This window comes from Papaver somniferum, chromosome 8 (genome assembly GCF_003573695.1).
Source record: "Papaver somniferum cultivar HN1 chromosome 8, ASM357369v1, whole genome shotgun sequence".
NCBI classification, from domain to species: domain Eukaryota; kingdom Viridiplantae; phylum Streptophyta; class Magnoliopsida; order Ranunculales; family Papaveraceae; genus Papaver; species Papaver somniferum.
Window position 1 is genome coordinate 162,621,106 of NC_039365.1, and position 20,152 is coordinate 162,641,257.

General features: G+C 36.8%; 1 protein-coding gene across 1 annotated transcript; it reads left to right on the forward strand.

Annotated features, from left to right (window-relative positions):
* Positions 1 to 3,142: 3,142 nt before the first annotated feature.
* LOC113306345 lies at positions 3,143 to 4,088 on the forward strand. The gene is made up of 2 exons (XM_026555292.1): positions 3,143 to 3,281; positions 3,382 to 4,088. The coding sequence occupies exons 1-2, from the start codon at positions 3,143 to 3,145 to the stop codon at positions 4,086 to 4,088; spliced, it is 846 nt and encodes a 281-aa protein (XP_026411077.1).
* Positions 4,089 to 20,152: the final 16,064 nt, after the last annotated feature.

A 20,152-nucleotide genomic window follows, 5' to 3' on the forward strand; every position in this document is an offset into this window, starting at 1 on the left:
AAAGATTCAAAACTCTCCTAACCATCAATAAAGCCCGCATAAATAAAATCTATCTGTAAAATTTACAGGTTATCATAACATTAAGAGGACTGATTATCATGTATCAAAACGAAAAAGGAGGATTGACTATCAGAAACAATTAACAACTTTATCACAGAACTAATAAGACTTCAAAACAATTAAATTATTTCCCGAGCTGTTTTTTAAAGACAAAAACGGCACCAATCTACTACGGATGCAAGCAAACTCGAAGGTTCCTGCGAAAAAACACGTAAGAATCCATATAATAAAACCCTATTAAAGAAACCCTAATAAAAAATATGAAAAAAAGAAGCGGCATCGACGGGAAATACTGAAATAGATTTAAAATTTATATGCAAGCTTATCAACGCTCGGGAAAATAATTTTCGGAAATAATGTTAATAATGTCTAAACATATCTAGAATTTTAATATACTTACATAAATATATTTGTTGTTGTCTTATGTTTATTAATTAAAACCGGTTATGAAAATATCATTTCTATAATTTTGGAAAAATTATATTAAAAGAAAATAAAAATATACTTACCTTAATATCATTTCTATATCATTTCTGAATTTTAATCTTAAATGTTGTTAGTATTAAAATATTCTAAACGATTTTTTTCAATATATTTTTGGTAATCTGTTATAATATTTTATGACAGTTAGCATTTTGGTAATATTTTTTCTTAAATTTCATTAGTCAAAAAATATATTGTAGAATCAAAAGATCCTTCTCAAATTCTATTGGTTGAAAATTAAAATGGTGGGGTCAAAATCAACCAGAAGCTCCGATTAACCACGTCGCTCGAAAAAACTCTGTTTTTATATAGAGAATAGTACTATATTTTCCAAGGAAGGAAGTTCAGCGGTGAAGTTTGGCCGTCGCTCTCTTGACTTAGTCAAGGTTCTTTCTCATCTGTTGCTAGATGTGTTTTTCTCCTTCGAAGAGGTTTCATCTATCACTGAGTTTATCTCTATGAGTTGTTTTCGTTGCTCTTGCTTCAGATTTTTTCTCCCTTTAAGTTTATATTCTGTCTGTAAACTTGGGTTGTTTCATTTTCTGTATTATGGCGACAAGTTAGTAACACCATTAAAGAACCTCAAACATATGTTTTTGAGGATGATGATGATATTACAGCTATTAATCCTGTTAAGGAAACCAAAGATATTGCTCCCAAAGACTCTCAACAGAGTCAATCGTCTGACCAAGTTATTATCTAGAGTCTCTAGCCTATGTTTACGGCATGATAAGTCTTTTAAAGTTTGTTAAACTCTAAAACAAATATGTAATCATCTTTGAATATCTTTTAGTATAAATAATACATCAATCTCCAATGCTGATGTGTGGAAGATATTCTACCAAATATCATGTTCTAACTAATCCTGAGTATAATAAGAATCTAGTTTTAAATTTATTTCTGGAAGAGAGTATATCCTAGCCATCATAAATGAAGTTGTTACTAAAGCATGGAGGCCATCAGGAACATTAAATATAATATATCTAGGAAGTGGCATATATAGTGTTAAATTTCAATTCCTATGTGATATGGAGGCTGTCTTACAGGGTTCTCCAAGGTCTGTTAAGGAAGATCTTATGTTGTTAGAAAGATACCAGGAGGAGTTTTTATTAGAAGAGTACGAGTTTAAGTTTGTGTATTCTGGATGCACATCTATGGGCTACCCCTAAGCATGATGAACGCAATGAAAGTTTTCAATATAGGCATGTCTATCGGAATGCCTGATCCTGTGGATGAACAACTTGCTGTGAAATGGGGAAAGTTTGCAAAAATCAGGATTAAGATCGATATAACTCGACCTATACCAAAAGATATGGAGATAATCTTAAAATAAAAAAAGAAGATCACCATCAAGTTTAGATACGAAAAGCTACCACGAATGTGCTTCTACTGTGGATTTTTTGGTCATCAAATGAAACAGTGTCCTCACCTATCAGCTAAACTAGAAGAAGATAAATCTTTGAGTGCAGAAGAAATATCTCGTAAAATGCAAGACAAAACCATGGAAAGGTATATGGATGAGATACGAGCTTATTATAAATGTACAGATGATGGTTTCATCAATCCAAATCGTAATAGACCTATGATGAAGAAGACGATGGAAAACTCTCAGAGACCGTTGATTACTGGAGATAGATCAAACGGCGATTATGACGACACACGTCATCTCCAGATTAATCTTGATGCACAAAGGATGGAGGAATCCAATGGTCAGGAAAAAGGGAAGCAAAAGAATAGTGTGGAAAACTTATCTGTCACTACAGATCAGGGGAAAAGCGCATACAAGCCACGAATAATGGTGATGACATACATCAAAAAGAGCATATAATAGAGGATGGGTATGACAGCTGTAAAGCAGTGGTGGGGCAGAGTCAAACGGTCTCTGGAAAAGAAAAAGGTGTAGCTGCAGACTGTGTCACTGTCTTAAACAAACAAAACATCAAGCGACATGAGGTTGGTAGAGACACAGAAGGTAAAACAAATACGGCAGCGGATCCAAGAGAACAACCTGGATGTGACGAGGTTTTAAATGATAAGACAGGGGATAAAAAGATGACGCAGCATATGACAGGTAAGACTGATGACTCGTCTAATAATTTACCCATATCTTCCCACAACGAGTCCAGCTGTACCGAATCCCAAACCCGAGCCCAAATATACTTCAATAATCTTGAGGGTGAAAATCCCATCCATTCACATCCAGATAAACTTAACCAATCAAAGGTCAATGAAAAAACCAATCGTCAAATCCCTAATTCCTCTCAATCGACCACAAACTCCCATTCTGCAGAGGAAGATGAAATAAACATCTCATCATCAATTTCGTTATCGGAAACTATTGGTACACAAAAAAAAAGGGCTGGAGAAGATCTGTGAGAAAGAAGTCGCAATCAATTACAGATGATCAAATACATTCTCTCTTTAATGGAGGTGCAAAGAGAAGTTTATTTCCTATGGATATCGATACCCCCATCAAGAAAATCAACATTTCTCAATACTCTCAGATGGGTGTGGTGGCTGCCCAAAAGCCACAGAAGCAATGTTAATGTTCTCCTGGAACTGTCGAGGATTGAGAAACATCTCGACAGTCCGCAATTTAATGGCATTTCTCAGGGCTTGCAACCCTAATATTGCTTTCCTTACTGAAACTTTGATTGGTGAGTCAAATGCTTACAATGTTTATTCTTCCTTGGGTTTCGACAACTACAGATATATTTCTGCTAATGGCAGAAGTGGAGGTAATGTGGTGCTGTGGAATAATGGAACTGATTTAGAAGTTATTAATGCTAGCAAAAATGTTATTCATTGTCGTATATATACATCAAATTGTGGGGGAAGATTGGGATCTCCTTTGTGTGTATGGGCCTCCCGAAAAACACTTAAGAAGCAGATTTTGGTCAAATCTCTCTCATTATGCTGCTCAAATTCCTAATCCCTGGTGTATCATGGGTGATTTAAATGTTATTCAATCAATGAGAGAAAATAAGGGTGGTAATCAAACCAGAAATGCAGCAAATGGTGATTTTAAGAACTTTATACAAGACATGGGTTTAATTGATATGGGATTTACAGGGCCAACCTTTACATGGTCTAATGGAGCTGTTGTTGAGAAACCAATTTTTGAAAGGCTTGACAAAGCTATGTGTACTCCTGATTGGTTTTTTATGTTCCAGAACAATGTTGTTCTTCATCTTCCTAGAATAAGTAGTGATCATGCTCCCATTCTTGTTAACACTCACAGGACTACTAAACTAAGAAGGAAGCATTCTAACAAGTTTGAGTACTTCTGGGTAGATCATCCCGCCTTTAAGGATGTGGTGAAAAATTCTTGGAACTCTACTCATCATAACATTATGGGTAAACTCAGTTCAGTTGGGGAGGATTTAAACAAATGGATCAAAGAAGCTTTTGGAAACATTTTTAGAGCAGTAGAAGATACTAAGGAAAAGCTACTCAAGGTGCAAATGGAGGCCCACGGTAGAGATACAAGAGCTGAAGAAACTGAACTGTGTAAAGAAATTGATAAATTAAATCTTCTGCAATAAAAATACTTTGAACAAAGAAGTAAAGTCAATTGGATTCCCAATATTGACAAGAATACTCATGTGTTCCATTTATCTGTAGTTCAAAGAAGGAAGAAGAATAACATTTTTGCTCTCAAACTGCCAAATGGAGATTGGGTCACTGACACGAATGGAATTATTACTTATTTGATAAATCATTTCTCAGAGATGTTTCAAATAGATCCTAATGAAGATAAGTATGCTATCATGTTCAAAGATACTACTCAGATTGATTATGTACTAGTATGCTATCAACAACGCTTGGTGGGTTCAACCGAGCAATGCTCTAACACAACCGATTTTAGAACTTTAACCTTTAAGTATGCAAACGGGTACGCATACTTGAAATACCCTGACCAAGATTGAGTTTTGCCAGTATGCAAACGGGTACGCGTACTTCCAATCCCAGCAGAAATATTCGGACATGAACCTTACGCCAGTACATGAACGAGTGCGCATACTTAGGTTCATGGATTTCTCAAGCCAACAGGTACGCGTACGGGTACGCATACTATGGTTCCCGGACATGGATTACATATGTGCAAGAGTACACAACATGTCATATCCAATAATGGTTAAGTGTTCTAAACTCTTATTTCAATCATTGAAACTTTCTTAGAGGATGACAATAGTCGTTTTCACACACTATTAACATCAAAGCAATTTTCAAGTTACTGAAATAACCATAATGAAACATTCCAAGTCTACACCAAATGATTGTATCACACAAACCATGTAAGATGTTACTCGGCGATTTTCACATGATCATCTTTTGACTTTCGTCAAGAATATCAGATGAACTTGGTTGAAGCGAAAGCTTACCAACACTTATTTCGAGAAATATGTAAGCGAGTTAAACTCTGCTCGAAATCTCAAATGTGCATAAACGAAAACCATATAGTAGTACGACTTATGTCTCAATAGAGGAGATAGAGTAGAAATAGACTTTTCAAGTGATACATGAGTTTTAGTCTCCACATACCTTTTGTTGATGAAGTTCCACAAGCTCGCCTTAGTAGTTATTCGTCTTCAATTGATGAACGCCTTGAAGTCTAATACTCAACTACACAATCTATCCTAGTCCGAGACATCACTATAAGTAGAATAGAAATCAAGACTTATAATTTTGATCACTAACATTGAGAAACAAGCTTGAGATAGCAATGCTTGCGAGTTTGAACGAGCAGTGTTCTAACAGTTATACCCCGTGTTTTCAGTACCTATGGTTGATTTCAAAGCAATAAAATTGAAGTAGAAAATTTTAGGAAATCTCTAATTTGTTTCATGAACCCTAGAACCAAAATCAAGAGGAACAAGCATGAATTCATTTTTTAAACTTCACAAATTCATCTCAAAGAGTACCATAAGAGTATAAAAAAGATTCAAATTCCATTGTACATGAAATCAAAGAATTAAAATCATGAAGATCAAATCAAAACGGTTTAAAAGAATAATTTTCCTATACCTTTGTGCAACAAACAAATCCAAAGGAACCTACTTGAATCTAACAAGCTAACGATATAAAACAAGCTTGAAATTCCAAGTTTTGCAATATTTCTATCTTTAATGTGGGAGAGAGAGAAAACAAAAATGAAAACAAAAAGATGAATTCTAACCGAAATTCAGCAGTTGAAACTTACCAAGGAAATTAAAATGTCCAAAATGCCCGTATTTTCATTTAAACGTGACGTATACACTTGGTGAGTGTCGTTTCACCACAAGTATGAGTATAAAAACTCTATTAGCAGACGTACATTTCTATGGGCACGCTCACACGAAAGAGGAATATCATTTATCAGGTAATATTTCGAGTGTTTCACAACCGAACCTCAACGACAACTAGATTTCACACTCCATATTGTGTTACTTCTATTCTTCAATCCAAATGGATTGGGATCACACCCTAATATTTAAAAAAAAAAGTCTCGGGTATTTCATTATTGGTTTCTAATCTTTGTGATAATACTTCGTGCACACTTGATTTTCCGGGATCCGACATAGCTTGTTTGTCTTTATAGACATCTTAGATCTCGTCGTGTAGATCGACGATCTATAATTTGGTGGTTCACTTTAGGATTCGAATTTAATAGGTTGTAAACTAAGATTTGATAATCTCGATAATCTAGATCTTGGTTTATCTAAACCGATACAAACGGAAGAGCCTTTTTATAACTCAACACATAACTGATTTATTTCTGGAGATTGAGAGGCAACCGAATACAAATTAGTCCTTTACTTTTTCGGAATACTATCCAAAGGAGTTGAGTGTGAAAAGTATTCACTGCGGCTGAAGCAACTTAAGATAATGAAGTTTATCTTAGGATTCACATGCATTGACCAGATTGGTAGTTGGCGTAGGGATACTGAAGGAACTAGGTTACTTGGAGTTAGTTTACCTGGTCTCGACTATACGAAGTTGGTATTAGTCTTTGTATAGCGGCTTAATTTTGAGAGTACTCAAAACTAGACTAGGTCCCGGGATTTTTATGCATTTGCGGTTTCCTTATTAACAAAATTTTGTTGTGCGCTTTTACTTTACTTTCTGCATTATAATTATGGTTTTAGTTATAATAAAGTACTTGCACTGTGTGTTAGTAAAACACTTGGTTTGATCCCATAATTGGTTCTATCCGAAATTATACTATATATCAAGTGGGAATCTTGTGGTTGTTATCTTCTTGACATTCTTTGTCTATATTAGGTAACTTAAGATGTGTCTCATATAGGTTGATATCGAAAATATTATGGTGTACTTGGTACCCTCGTCACCTTTATCCCCCTCCTGTAATATTAGTATACTGAACACTCACTTTGATAATACTTATATTAAGAAGATTATCATATTTCCCTTAAGCTAGTTGTGCACTTCAGATATGAGATCTTGGGAGCTTTCAATGAATGGAAGATTTTTTTCTAAATCTACCTACTCGGGACTAAGGGGGTCCAGACCTTCACTTTTTAGTAAACTTTGGAAGTGCAATTGGAAACTTAGAGTCCCACACCATATTTAGATGTTTACCTGGAAAGAAGCTAAGAATGACATTCCCGCTAGAACTGTCTTTCATGCCAGAATGTATATGGCTTCTGTTGAGTACTCTAGATGCTTTGATCCTCGGGAATTTGTCATGCATGCTCTGGTGCTCTGCCATTTTTCTATTCATGTTTGGTTTTTATTTTCTCTTTGTGTGAATAATTCTGATCTTCTAGATAAATATTTTCTTGATTGGCTTATAGATCCTACTACTAGACGACCCGATGAATGTCATTGTTTATTCGTTTCTATCCCTTGGTCTATTAGGAGCAGTAGAAACAATCTGTTCTTTAATGATAAGAATTGGAGAACCACCCTACAATTATATATCCATAGAGCTAGAGCTATGTTGTTGACTAGAAAACCTAAATTACAAATCCCTACCAACATTTCCGTCAACAGTCGTGATAAACGTATCCTTCCCCTTTTTTGTTTATGTATTTCGTTCTGACCCCTTTTATTTTTAGACTGCACTTTCCTCCTCAAGTGGGGAGCTCCCGCTTGGAAGCCAACTGGCTGTGAATAATAAGATTGAGTGAGCTCTCCTTATAATTGAAACCTCTTGCATTGTATAAAATGTAATACTGCTGCCGATGGTTCCTTTGATGAAACATCTTTGGATAATAACGCAGAGTATGTGATGAGGGACTTCTCAAATAAAGCCTCCTTTTGTGCCGTGATGAGTGCCAAATAATGTATATATTTATCCCTTTTTGTTGGCATTTAACTCATCTTTTGTGCATTAATTCTACATTTTATCCCATATTCTGTATTTTCCTTGTTTTCAAGAATAAATATTTTTCTTAATTAATTTTGCATTTTTAGGTACCAAATAAAGTCTGGATGATTTGCGGAGCAGAAAAGTAGTGAAAAGCCGGAAGAAATTACGCAAGGAAGCCGCAAAGAATGGAGCGCACGTCCAAAAAGCTAGGAATGGGCTCAAGAAGGAAGAATTGTTCTTAAAGAAGATATGGGCTTGGCATACCCAAGGCCCAAAACCCTTACCCAAACCCATTTTCTATATCCATACCCGCCTCCATTATCAGCCGTTAGATCGGATCCATCTCATCATCCAATGGTCGCTTCTTCATCGTTCATCAAAATCTGAAGTCCCTGCAAAACACCATAGTACCTAAATTCCAAGCCTTCAGATTAGATCAAATTTAGATCCTACGGTCGCTTCTTTGCCTGCTCATCAAATCTCGATACTTCCGCTTAACACTACAACACCTAACCTCGATCTTTGCCGTCAGTTTTGATGTATCTCGTCATCCAACGGTCTCCCCTCATCCATTTCCATCGCGCCGTTGGATCATTCCATCATCCTATAATCCTACGTTCCAGCTTCGCCAACATCTAACTTTGATGCGCCCGCTCAACACCCTAAAAACGGATACCCTATACCCTAAACTGTCGACCCATTCTTCTCCTCTTTCTTTCTTCTTCTCCTCCACCCGACAGTTGCAGAGCCACCACCACCTTCTCCACCTGCTCTGACTCCATCACCACCTCTACCTGTCTCACACCATCCCTAAACTACCAACCCATCATCACCCCCTAACTATCTAGCCCCCTATTCCCTCAATCTCTCACGTTTCTTCCCTGAAACCCTAAGCGTGAGAGGTTGATGAAGTAGGTGACCTAGAGATGAAATTGAAGCATGGGAATTACGCAAGGGAAGCAGAGAAGACATGGGTCGATGCTAATTGAAGAGAAATCGCATCAAAGAAGGTAAAATCTGAAACCCTAATTTCTCTGCCAAATTAGGTATTTGGGAAATTGTCCCCAATTATCAATTGAAAATTAAAACATGGAGAAGAACAGAGATGAATAGGGATATGGGTATGGTTGAATTAGGTGAATTAGGTAAAACCAAACCCTAATTGTACTGTTTTCAATTTGGGGATTTTTTGGGTAGAAACCCTAATTGTATAATTTAGGGATTTGGGTATAAATAGCCTTGTGTGTATGTTGTAAAACTTATGCTGGAATAGCCAGTGTCCATAACTTAGTTCTGTTAAATGTTCATTTTGCTGTTCACTGTTTATCCATTTTAATGTTTTGATTTTCTCCATTTTATGTCACTGTGATGTTGTTATGTGTTGTTCCTGTTATGAACTCCACTGTTGTGTTATGTTTGTTCTTTGCTGTCACTCCCATATTTCTGTTATGTCATGTTTATGTAATGTTTGTATCATGTCCTGTAGTGTTCTTGTTATGTATGTTCTAAGCCTCAAATGCTAGGACTAGATGAAACCATGAATCAATAAGATAGTCTTCATCATGTGCAGCTCTTGTCCAATGTTGTTAAGCCCTTAGACTAGTTGTATTTTAATCAGACAATTAGTACTTTGGTAACTGTTTTAGCTGTGAGTAGAATATCCCCTAGGTTAATGGTGGATTCAACATCCTAGTGTTCTTTCATCACTCATGTTTACTGTTTTGTGTGAATGTTAGGCTAAAGCCTTTAGAGCTTTGTGTTGATTGAGCAGTGGGGAGAAACTAGTGCTCACTAGTGACTGTGAGAAAACTAGTTCTCTTCCCACTCTAGTAGTATGCCTAGGCTCACCTTCACCATTTCACCTTCACCATCTCCACTGCCCTTGGCTAAAACAGCCTTGGTTTGTTCCATTTCCTCCATTGTTTCCTTGTTACTTTTGTTTTCCTCCACTGTCGTTGATGTTCTTTGTTTTGTTTTCTTTGCTATTTTGTTAGTCTTCTTTGCTTCATTGTCTTTGCTTCTTTACATTTTATTTATTGCATTGTCTTTGCTTCACTGCCATCTCTTCTTTCTTCCTTGCCTTGTTCTGCTGCCTTGTCTCCCCCTGCTGCTGTTTTCTCCTTGCCTTGCAACCCTGCTGCTGCTGCTTTCCTTCCACTGCTGCTGCTGCTGCAACTGAGCTTGGCTCACAGCAATCCAAAAGCCCAAGCTCAGTTCTCAGTTCAAGACCAAGCCCAGATTGAACCAAAAGTTGAAGCCCATTTCATCATTGGGTGAAGTTAAGCCCAGTCTACTGTGTACATAACTGAGGCCTAGCTCCCAAAAGCCTCTGAGGCCCAGTTCAGTCCAAGCCTAGTCAAGCCCAACTCCAAGTCTGAGGTCCAGCTAGAGTTCTATTAACTGAGGCCCAAGCCCAGTTTATTGTTTAAAAGTTTAGTAGGTTAAGGGCCCAGTCCACATTTACTTCTTGGGTTAGGCTAAGAGTTCATAAGCCCAACATAAGGTTTTGAGACCAATAGACCATATTTTCATGTTCTCAACCTTAAGACCATAGTCCATTTCAAGGCCCAATAGCAATTTAGAGCCCAAATAGCTAAACACTACAAAACACTCCCAATCTCTGTGGATCGACCCGTACTTGCACGAGCTACAACCGACGACCGTGCACTTGCGGTATTACTGTAGGCCCGCGTTTTTATTGCGCTTAATTTCACGCTTTCCCGGGACCACCATGCCGCAATGTTTTTTGATGTTGAATCTGTTGTTGAAGCTGAAGGCAGAGCTATCTGGGTTATCCTTAAGAAAGATGTAGAACAAAAGCTTACTCATGTAATCATTGAGAGTGCTGCAAAGGGTCTCATCAATCAATTTTTAGCTGGAAAGATCGATCGAGACCAAAAAACAGATACTATCTTTAAAGACATTCTATTTTACTCTTCTAGTTTAGTTGCTTGTATGTTTACTTTTCAACCACGCTTATGTAACTCTGTAGCTCATGCGTTAGGTAAATGGGGCTAGATCTAACTCTACCTTTCTTTCTGGTATGTACCTCCAATCTGGCTTATCATTAACCTTTCTGAAGGCTTTCACTTTAAATTAATTAAAAAAAACTAAAAAACAAAATGTCGTGGTGGAATCCTCAAAAAGTTTTTCCAATTAAACCTGGCTAAATTGGGGCCTATGCCACTTAATTGGGGCCTATAGATTACTTCATCTACCTAATACAGAATGATAAGGGGTGTCTAAATTTATTGAAACTACCAAAATTACCCTCAAAAAAATATTAATATTACTAAATTACCCCTATCAATCCTTAATAATAAACCTAACTAAAATCAATTTTAATTTCTAACCTAAAAACCGATTCTTAATCTCCTCTACTCACTCCCTCTTTTTTCATTTTTTTGAAACAAAAAATCGTCGATTATCGACGATCCAAAAACGATTAGTCGTTTTTTTTCTTCTATAAAATGTCTAAACCATCAAGAATCAAATATGCTACTAATAGGAATTTAATGATCTCGGAATTGTTGAAGTGACTCGAAAGAAAACGAAGGAAGTGCTCGAAGAAGCCGAAGCCTCTCGTATCGCACAAGAGGAGGAGAAAATGGGTCGAATCAGGTACTTTTCTATCAACCCAATCCTCTGTACTAGGTTTTAGTAACATGCAATCCCTTAGAAAAAATCGAAATTTTTGAATTCAAAATTATCTGGGTTTTAGAGAATCGGATTATGTTAGTGTAGAAGTAACCCGATTCTATTTAGAAACAGTTGATGTTCTTGGTCACATACCCCGATTGTGATGCATGTGAATAAGAATCGGAGCACGCTAGTGTATAAATACCCCAATTCTTATAGTCGTTCCTTCTGTAAAATTTTTTTTTAGAATCGGATTACATATGTGTTCACAAAAACCGATTGTTTAGTAAAGAATCGGACTTTATATGTATATCGAGAAAACAGATTTCTGGAATCGATTTACATTAGCACTTAAAAATCCGATTGTTAATTTTATTATGTTATGAATCGGAGTTTATATGTATATCGAGTAAACCGATTATTTACCTTGACTTAATAAAAATTCATTCTATTCCACTGTTGTTTGTCGCTTAACTCCGTATTCTACAGGTCAAACAAGGACAAGCAACAAAAGCAAGCCGAAAAGAAATATAAGAAGAAACATGACCTTGCTACTCCTAAGCCTTTGGAACCTCGTCGAAAAGGCGGTCAAAATTTGAATGCTTCCCACCGAAAGGCCACGGGGAGTAAAGTCAAAGGTATCAGCATCAATGACCCACCACCTCAAGCGGAGCAACCAACACATGAAGAATCTGATTCCGAAGTACAAAGTGATGAGGAAATTAATGAGGAAGAAAGTGGTGGAAAGGAGATCGATGAAGAAGAAATTGGTGGCAAAGAAGGTGGTGAAGAAGAAAGTGATGAGAGTGAAAGTGATGAAGAAAAATGTGAGGATGAAGGCGGTGAAGAAGAAAGTGATGAGAGTAAAAGTGATGAAGAAGAAGGTGAGGATGAAAGTGATGAAGAAGAAAGTGAGAAGCAAGTTGATGAAGAGATATGAGAAGTTCAAGAACAAGTACAAGGAGGATACATTCAAGAACAAGGTAACAAAGATGGTAAGAAGAAAGATGTCCCAAAGAAGAAGAAAGGTGACCACATGCCTGACCCAGAGAAGATGTTTCTTCGCGACCCTAAGGATCCCGTTTACGGGCTACCCGATGATGGAAGACAAATGTTATGGGGGTACAAAGACAGTTGGGCCGTCGTCGTTTTCCATAAAATAGTAAGTACCTAAACCTTATGTTATGTAGCGTAAACATTATTATCCGTGTAGTGTTTAATTGTTGTCCATCGGGATTGTTTTGTTTTATAGGATCATAAGGATGTCGTTCGTCTTATGAATCCAGGAACGTCAGTGAGTATGATGAGGCAATGGCCACTGGAAGGAATAGAATCAACCGTTGGAGAAGTTACATAAGTAATCGATCTAGTCAATTCTACGGGGTTGATACCTGCGGTCGAGAATTTGGACCTTGGTTACGACATGCCTCTTTGTTCCTCCTTTGCCGAGAGATATTAAGGGGAAACGGATATTTTGCATCTTCCGTTTGGAGAACTGACGATAACTCCACATGATGCGAAGTTCATTACCGGGCTAAGCATAGAAGGTAAAGCCGTGAAGCACAAAGGGTACGCGCAAGATCTTGAGTGGGATAAGATTTACGCGTTCACCAAGGATTTTTTCCAATGGGATGAGGAGAGGACCAAGTCAGAGATGCTGGTAGGCAAGTTAAAGCAGAGGATATTCCATCTCCCGAAGCTGAGGGACAACTTCATGGGAACAAAGAAGCTTCGTGCTGAGGGAAAAGAGGTGACGCGGGAACGGTTACATGTACATATATGTAATCCGATTGCTATGAAGAAAAGTTATGTAACTTTAAGAATCGGTTTACATGTACATATATGTACTCCGATTGCTATGAAGAAAAGTTCTGTAACTTCAGGAATCGGTTTACATGTGCAGTACAAAAGCCCGATTTGTGAGAGGCATATTTTATATGATTTTGCAAGGACACAATCGGTCTATGTGGTCATATATAAAATCCGATTGTGTGAATTAAATTAAAAAAAATAGTCGTTGAGTCCTTATCTATATAAGGACAACCTCTTTCAGCCACTCCCATTTCACACACTTAGCCTATAAAATGGAATGGGAACCATATGAATATTTGTGTCTCGTTAAATCGTTTGCTCATACGTTCCGTGAACGTCCGAGTAAAATCTATTCAATGTTTTGGAAGAGAGTTAAAGAGTTCTTTTACGGACGTACGGGGAATCCAAATAACCGCAAATGGAGAGACTTGGCATTTCGATTCCAATACATTAAAGGTGCAATGCGAGAGTACGTAAAAGTTAGAAATATGGTGTACGACTATCATCCACGATCTCCTCTTAGGGGAAAAGTGAGTAATGCGATCATTTTTATACCTATGTCAAAAGTTCACATACTAACATTTAAGAATTCATCGAATGTTAGCTGGAGCGCTTCAACGGGCTATGGAGAATTCGTAATGGGAAAACTAAGTTCATTCACCATAAAGAATATACGACCTTGTACCGACGTGCTCGGAGGTTCATTGACGAGCATTTGATGTGTCAAATTCTAGAATTCCCATGCCGAATCCTATATATGTATGTAATGCTCCTAAACCACGTAATGAATATTTTGTTTATGAAAGTATCGCATAATCGGATTACATGTACATAAACACCGATTCCAGAAATCGGTTTATGTGGGATTGATTAAACTCCAATTTTGGGTTTACATCGTCATTTGGCATAAACTCAATCCAGAATCAGTTTACAAAAACACTAACATAAACCGTTTCTGGATCGAGTCTTTTGAAAAATAAATAAATTACAAGTGTTGATTATGCATTAATGAAAGTTAATCCTGAAATTAACTTGATTAAATATTATTTAATTATCCGAATTAGCACTAATTTCACAGGGGCATATTAGGCATTAACATAAATAATGGATAAGGGGTTTCTATGAATTATTTCTTAATGATCCTATTTTTTCATGTAATTATAGGTCCCAATTAAATAGCATAGGCCCCAATTTAGCCTGGTAGAAAAATACTTGGCGGCCTTAATTTTGTGAATAGTGGCACTTTTTATTTTAGATGCTAGCAAATCAATCAATGAATAATGTTGAACTTCTACTCAAATATACAACTAACCCAAATATACAACAAACCAATTTTTCCAGGCAAATAAGAAACAAAATTTTGGTTTTCTTAGACAAATGAAAACCCTGGATTATAAAATTAACCCAAAATTGGTTAGTTTACTTACGTGAAACATGAAGATTTGCTCTCTTTTTTTGCATCTTAGCATTATCAAGATTATACTTTAGGTCTTCTATGTGTGGATTTGAGAATTTCTCTAAGGTTTTGTTAAACAATATAGTGGTAAGACGAAGAGGAAAAAACTAGAGAGTGTTGTGAATAGATTCTTAGTGGATGGCGCACCATTTTAACCTCAAGAACATTCCAGTTTTAACTGGACTTATCTTAAACTAGGATAAGATTAAGTGTTTTCTTAATCCCGAAGGATCAAATACTACTGTGACACATACAGCCCTACATGGCTGCTAAACATTTCCTCCCACGGATTGCATTTGGGCTATAAATAGCCGAGAGTCCACTATGTACAGGAACTAAGTGACATAATAAAGTGTTTTCCCATTTTCTGTCTCTCTGCTAGAGTATTAGTTCTGTATATGTTCATTTCCTTCGACTTGAATGTATATTAAGTCGAGCATATCCTAAATAGCAACATTGTTTACCCATAAATAGCTAGCAGCTTAACGCATTAGTCTAACTAAATGAAATACAACGCGTTATCAGCATGAATTGCTCTACGACAACCGGCAGGAGTTGACGCTCCGAAAAAAGGATAATTTCCTTCAACCTTTGCATATTTTATTCAACTATTGTTGAGTAGTTCTATGCTTAAATTTTTATAGTATCTAATTTTGTTTCCTGTTTTGATTAGGACTTGTTAAAAGAGAAAGTTAGATATCTTACCGTTCCTTCTATGTGCTATTTGGAGCAAAAACAATTACACGGTATATGAAGAGATATCCAAAATAGGTACGTATTAGCAACGACTTATATTTGCGGTGTTATTCGATTTCCGAATTTAGACAAATATTTGAGTTTTGTAACGTTTTGCTATTTTCCTCTTTAGCCAACCAACGGAAGGTTTTTCCGCGTCCTTATGGATTGTGTAGAGAGTAAAATTACCTTTGTTGGTATACCAATGATTTTTATGGTGTTAACGGTTCTAATATCGGCAGAGCGAGGAATTTTTGCATCTTGAGGGATAGCAAAATTTTGATATTCCTTTGCTATAATAATCTCCGGAATTCAAAGTCGTTCCACCAAAGGTCGGAATGCGATGAATAATGAACACCGGGTTAACACGGTTAGCCTGTCTCTATCAACGATCGTTGAAATGACCTATACAATTGATATTGATACAATTTCTTTAAGATATAAAGAATGTGTTCTTTCAACTTTGGTAAACTAATATTAGGTCGACCCTAACAGACGAAATTGGAGATTTTCCGATATTATGTTAGAACAGTGTATGTTACATTTTGAATGTTTTTCTTTCTTGTTTCACCACTGATTTTTTTGGTAAATAGTTCGGCTCGATTTTAGAGAAGATATATGCACCGTATACAATATTGCGGCGAGCAATAAGGAGAGTCGCATATTTTGCGCCCTTATGTGTTCTTGCTAGTTTTGTGGCGTGCATAATATGCGCCTATTATTTGCATCGATGATATTTAAAGAGCTATAGTGCTTAACTTGCACTTTGTATATGTTGTCAGAGGAACAACAAGAGATGCATATTTTAATTACGTCTCGTAGATATACAAACTCGATCAATAATGAGTGTTGAATTTTTTGTAAATGATATTTAGAGTTAATATCATGTCTTCTCGTCGCCTGAGCTATTAGATAAACTTAGAAATTTGGTGATTTGCACTTGTACCTATGCAAATATTAAAATAGACACAAAAATGTGAGAGATACAATTGTGGTAGGCATATTTCTGAATATGGGAACCATAATAGTTATCAGGTTTGGGAATCTTATAAACCTCGTACCACCAGAAGTGGAGAAATACGGGACGGTAGCATAATGATTGGTTTGAATAAGCCGTCTTTGAGACTGGAAGAGCTCTGTTATCGTTGTGACATAAGATACATGGTACGTGCATATGAAATGACGTTCATTGTTGTCGATCTCTGTCAGTCGTCTTGGCGGTATAAAAACTGATATTGAGATAGTGTCTATGTTCACAAAATTTATTTTTCAGTTTACTGTTGATTTTTCATGGCGATGCAAATTCTTTTATTTGAGTACCAGCTGGACAGTAAACGAGAGAGAAACCTGATCAGTTACCTCTCGTTGTTGTTATTTTTGTTTTCTGCACCCAGTTGCTCCCTTGATAGGTAGAGAGTAATGAGAAACTATAGGTTCTATTGATGAGACATCCCACCTAAGGATCAGGGAGAGAATCGTCGACAACATTGGTTAAATCCAATTGTGTCTCATCTAAATTCCCACACCGAGAAATGCCTGAGGTGTTGGAGATTACTGTATTGCTAGATTTAGCAAGAGTACGCTTGCTTGATTCGGCATAAATTAAAGTTCTTGCAAGGCATGCCATGGAATCGCAACGATTGTTCTGCCTGAAAATATGCTTACAAGCATAGACGAAAACCTCTTGTATAAGGTATGCCAATCTAATCAGATAACGTCCATATTCTCTTTGAGTGATGAGTTGATATCTCTCCTGATGAGGAGCACATCCATAAAAAATTGTGTTGATATCTTTTGAGAAAGAATATCGGCATATTGAAGTTGGGTACCAATGGATTAGGATATCCTCGTACTCTAGAGAATGATGCTAGTTGTCGATAACACTCAGAGTAGCTACTGAAATCGATGTGGATGGATATCCCCCTTTGCAAAGGAGTTATCGACAAAGTTTATACGATTGGGGAGTATGGACCTCAGTCCATATTAATGTGTTTTCTCCCTTGTGTACGCTCTTGAGACCTCGGTTACAATTTTGATGCTAATCAAAGAGCGTGGCGAAGAAAACTAAGGTCGCTTGTTATTTAGTACCACCTTGACAACGAGTTTCCGCAGACACTAACCAGGTTGATGGAAGTATGGTCTAGTAGTCATAAATGATTCGACATATCACCTGGTATGGTAACTGTGTATCTATACTCATATATATTTTAAATGAAACTCTTGATTGTCAATCATTGATGTTGTATGATCTTAGTGATGCTCTGGGCATTGATGGTGAGTAACTTATTGTTCTTGTACATTCATTGAATGGTTTAGTTGACTCATTCATAAAGAATTTTGGAACTTATTACTCATGAAACCATTTTCATGTTTTCTGTTTTTGAGACGTGCTATATTCCACTGTTGTTACTGCTCTACTACAAGATTTGCAAATTTGATGAGAGAGTCTTCCCACTGTTTGAGGGAGGAAAGGCTATCGCCTGAAAAACGGCGTGAAGTATTCTGGTCTTCACAAGATAAACCAGGATGTATCTCATCTTGATGTTTTCAGCAATAAAAGACATGCAGAAGATTTGATATCTTCAGAAATTGCAAATCAAGATTGCTTCCTTGAGAAGTTGTGAGTATAGTAGCAAGTGTGTCACTTAAAACAATCCACAACATGGAATGACTAGTTGATTTCAAATATTATGCACCTCCTAAAGGGAAGAGCCAGTCTCAATCATTGAAATATAGTGCTCTCAAGGAGACTGTCAAAGGAATATTTGATTTCTCTGAGCATAGTTCTCATTATATGAGAATATCTTTACAACGGCTATAGAACCTCAAAATGAGAGGATCTCCATAAGGCATGTGTGCAATTGGGGAATTTGTGATCGTAATACAATGATTGTTGGTGACATAATCAAAGTATCCAATGATACTTCTATAGATGATGCTGGTGTTGAACCACTCTCTATATTGGGATATCATCAAAGATATGATTGGATAAACTAGAAGGGAGAGATTCAAGCGGAATAACAGTTTCTCATAAAATGCATAGTTTTGGTACTGCAACCAGAACCCTCGATAATGTACGCTACTCTTAACCATGTGTGAGTGTCCGTAGTACCAACGTCCGACGATGTAACCCTAGTTGCTACAAGTTGATGTTTACACATAATGAGAAAAACAAAGTCAACTAATTGCACAAAGTTTTTTCACAGAAATCTGAAATGGATTTCAAGGAAACATATTCCATGTTATGGATGCAACTACCTCTTTGGTATTTGTCTGGCAGTCTTTTAAAAGACTCGACGTGCGTCTAGTAGATATGGTTATTGCGAATCTGTGTGAAAACATGATACAGATAACCGCAGACAAATTCCTAAAGGTTTTCACCTATCAGTAGAATTACCATGTCCAACGCATTCACCCAACAAGGACGAAAGTAATCAATCATCTAAGTGGATGCTTATATTATCCAGGGATATGTGAACCATCTTATATGCTCATAAACTGTGCATTTACTAGATTTGAGTTTTGCAACATCTACTTGATTGGAACTCCTGAAGAATCCTCCAAAGCACAAAAATGCTTAAAGAAGGAGTTCGAGATGAAAATCTCGGTAAAAGAAGATCTCAATATGTTAGTTGGGCATTGTATCTTTAAGTCCTTTAATTTCGTCAACCTTTTAAAGGTTTAGACATGTTTAAATGGACAAGCTAGCATGATTATATTCATTCGAACTCTTACTTTTAATATTGATCGATTTACATCTCACTAAAGGAGATGTATCACTTTGTGGCTTGTATTGCACAAAAGATGTGTAATCGGTACATTAGCTGAAATATGTTATAGATACCGGATATTGAGTTTGTAGTAAACATGTAAGTTTGGTTTCACCCCGCACCAATATCGAGACATTGGTCCGAAGAAAACCCTTCATATTCGTGGTACCATCGAGCTTGATCTTTTGCATAAAAGATTTCTGGATGTCTCCCACCGAAAAAAGTTAATCGGACTGTTGAAGTTTTGATCTTTGGCAGGGTCGTTGAAGCAGCTAAATATTTTCCTAGCTAATAGTCTTGTAAAAGAGGAACTTGTTTATCCTCCGGGAAATTATGATTGTTCAGACAAAGCTAGTAGAGAATATATAAAAGGCTGGCACAACCAGATGATCATTAAGAAATTGCACAGAGGAAAATCAGACTGATTTTCTCAATTAAAGGAAGTTGGATCTGCTGAAGACTTTAAAGGGTGGTTCGGAACTCTAAGCAGTACCACGAGGCATAATGATCAACCGAGAAGGATTCTCATCAGAGGGAGTAAAGCCATGGAAAACTATGGATATGGGCATATTGGACATTATGTTGTGTACTCTTTTTCCTTAGTCAAGGTTTTGTCCCACTGGGTTTTCCTTGTCAAGGTTTTAATGAGGCATGCGAGTCCACTACTATCCGCAGTTCGCCAAGTGGTACTATTTTTCCTTCGTATGGTTTTTGTCCCTTTGGGTTTTTTCCAGGAAACTTTTTAACGAGGCAACATCTGCAGGTTATCATTGTTATGAGTACTCCACTAGTGGAAAATGGAAGTTAAACCACTGTCGGGACAAGAAGTAATCTCACCAAAAACGACTGTGTCCATCAGTTGGAATTTAGAAGTGGTTCTTT

Coding starts and splice junctions, on each gene's coding strand:
- LOC113306345 (XM_026555292.1), top strand. CDS start 3,143: ATGGCATTTCTCAGGGCTTGCAACCCTAATATTGCTTTCCTTACTGAA. Junction 3,282..3,381: donor TGCTAATGGCAGAAGTGGAG/GTAATGTGGTGC, acceptor TTGTGGGGGAAG/ATTGGGATCTCCTTTGTGTG.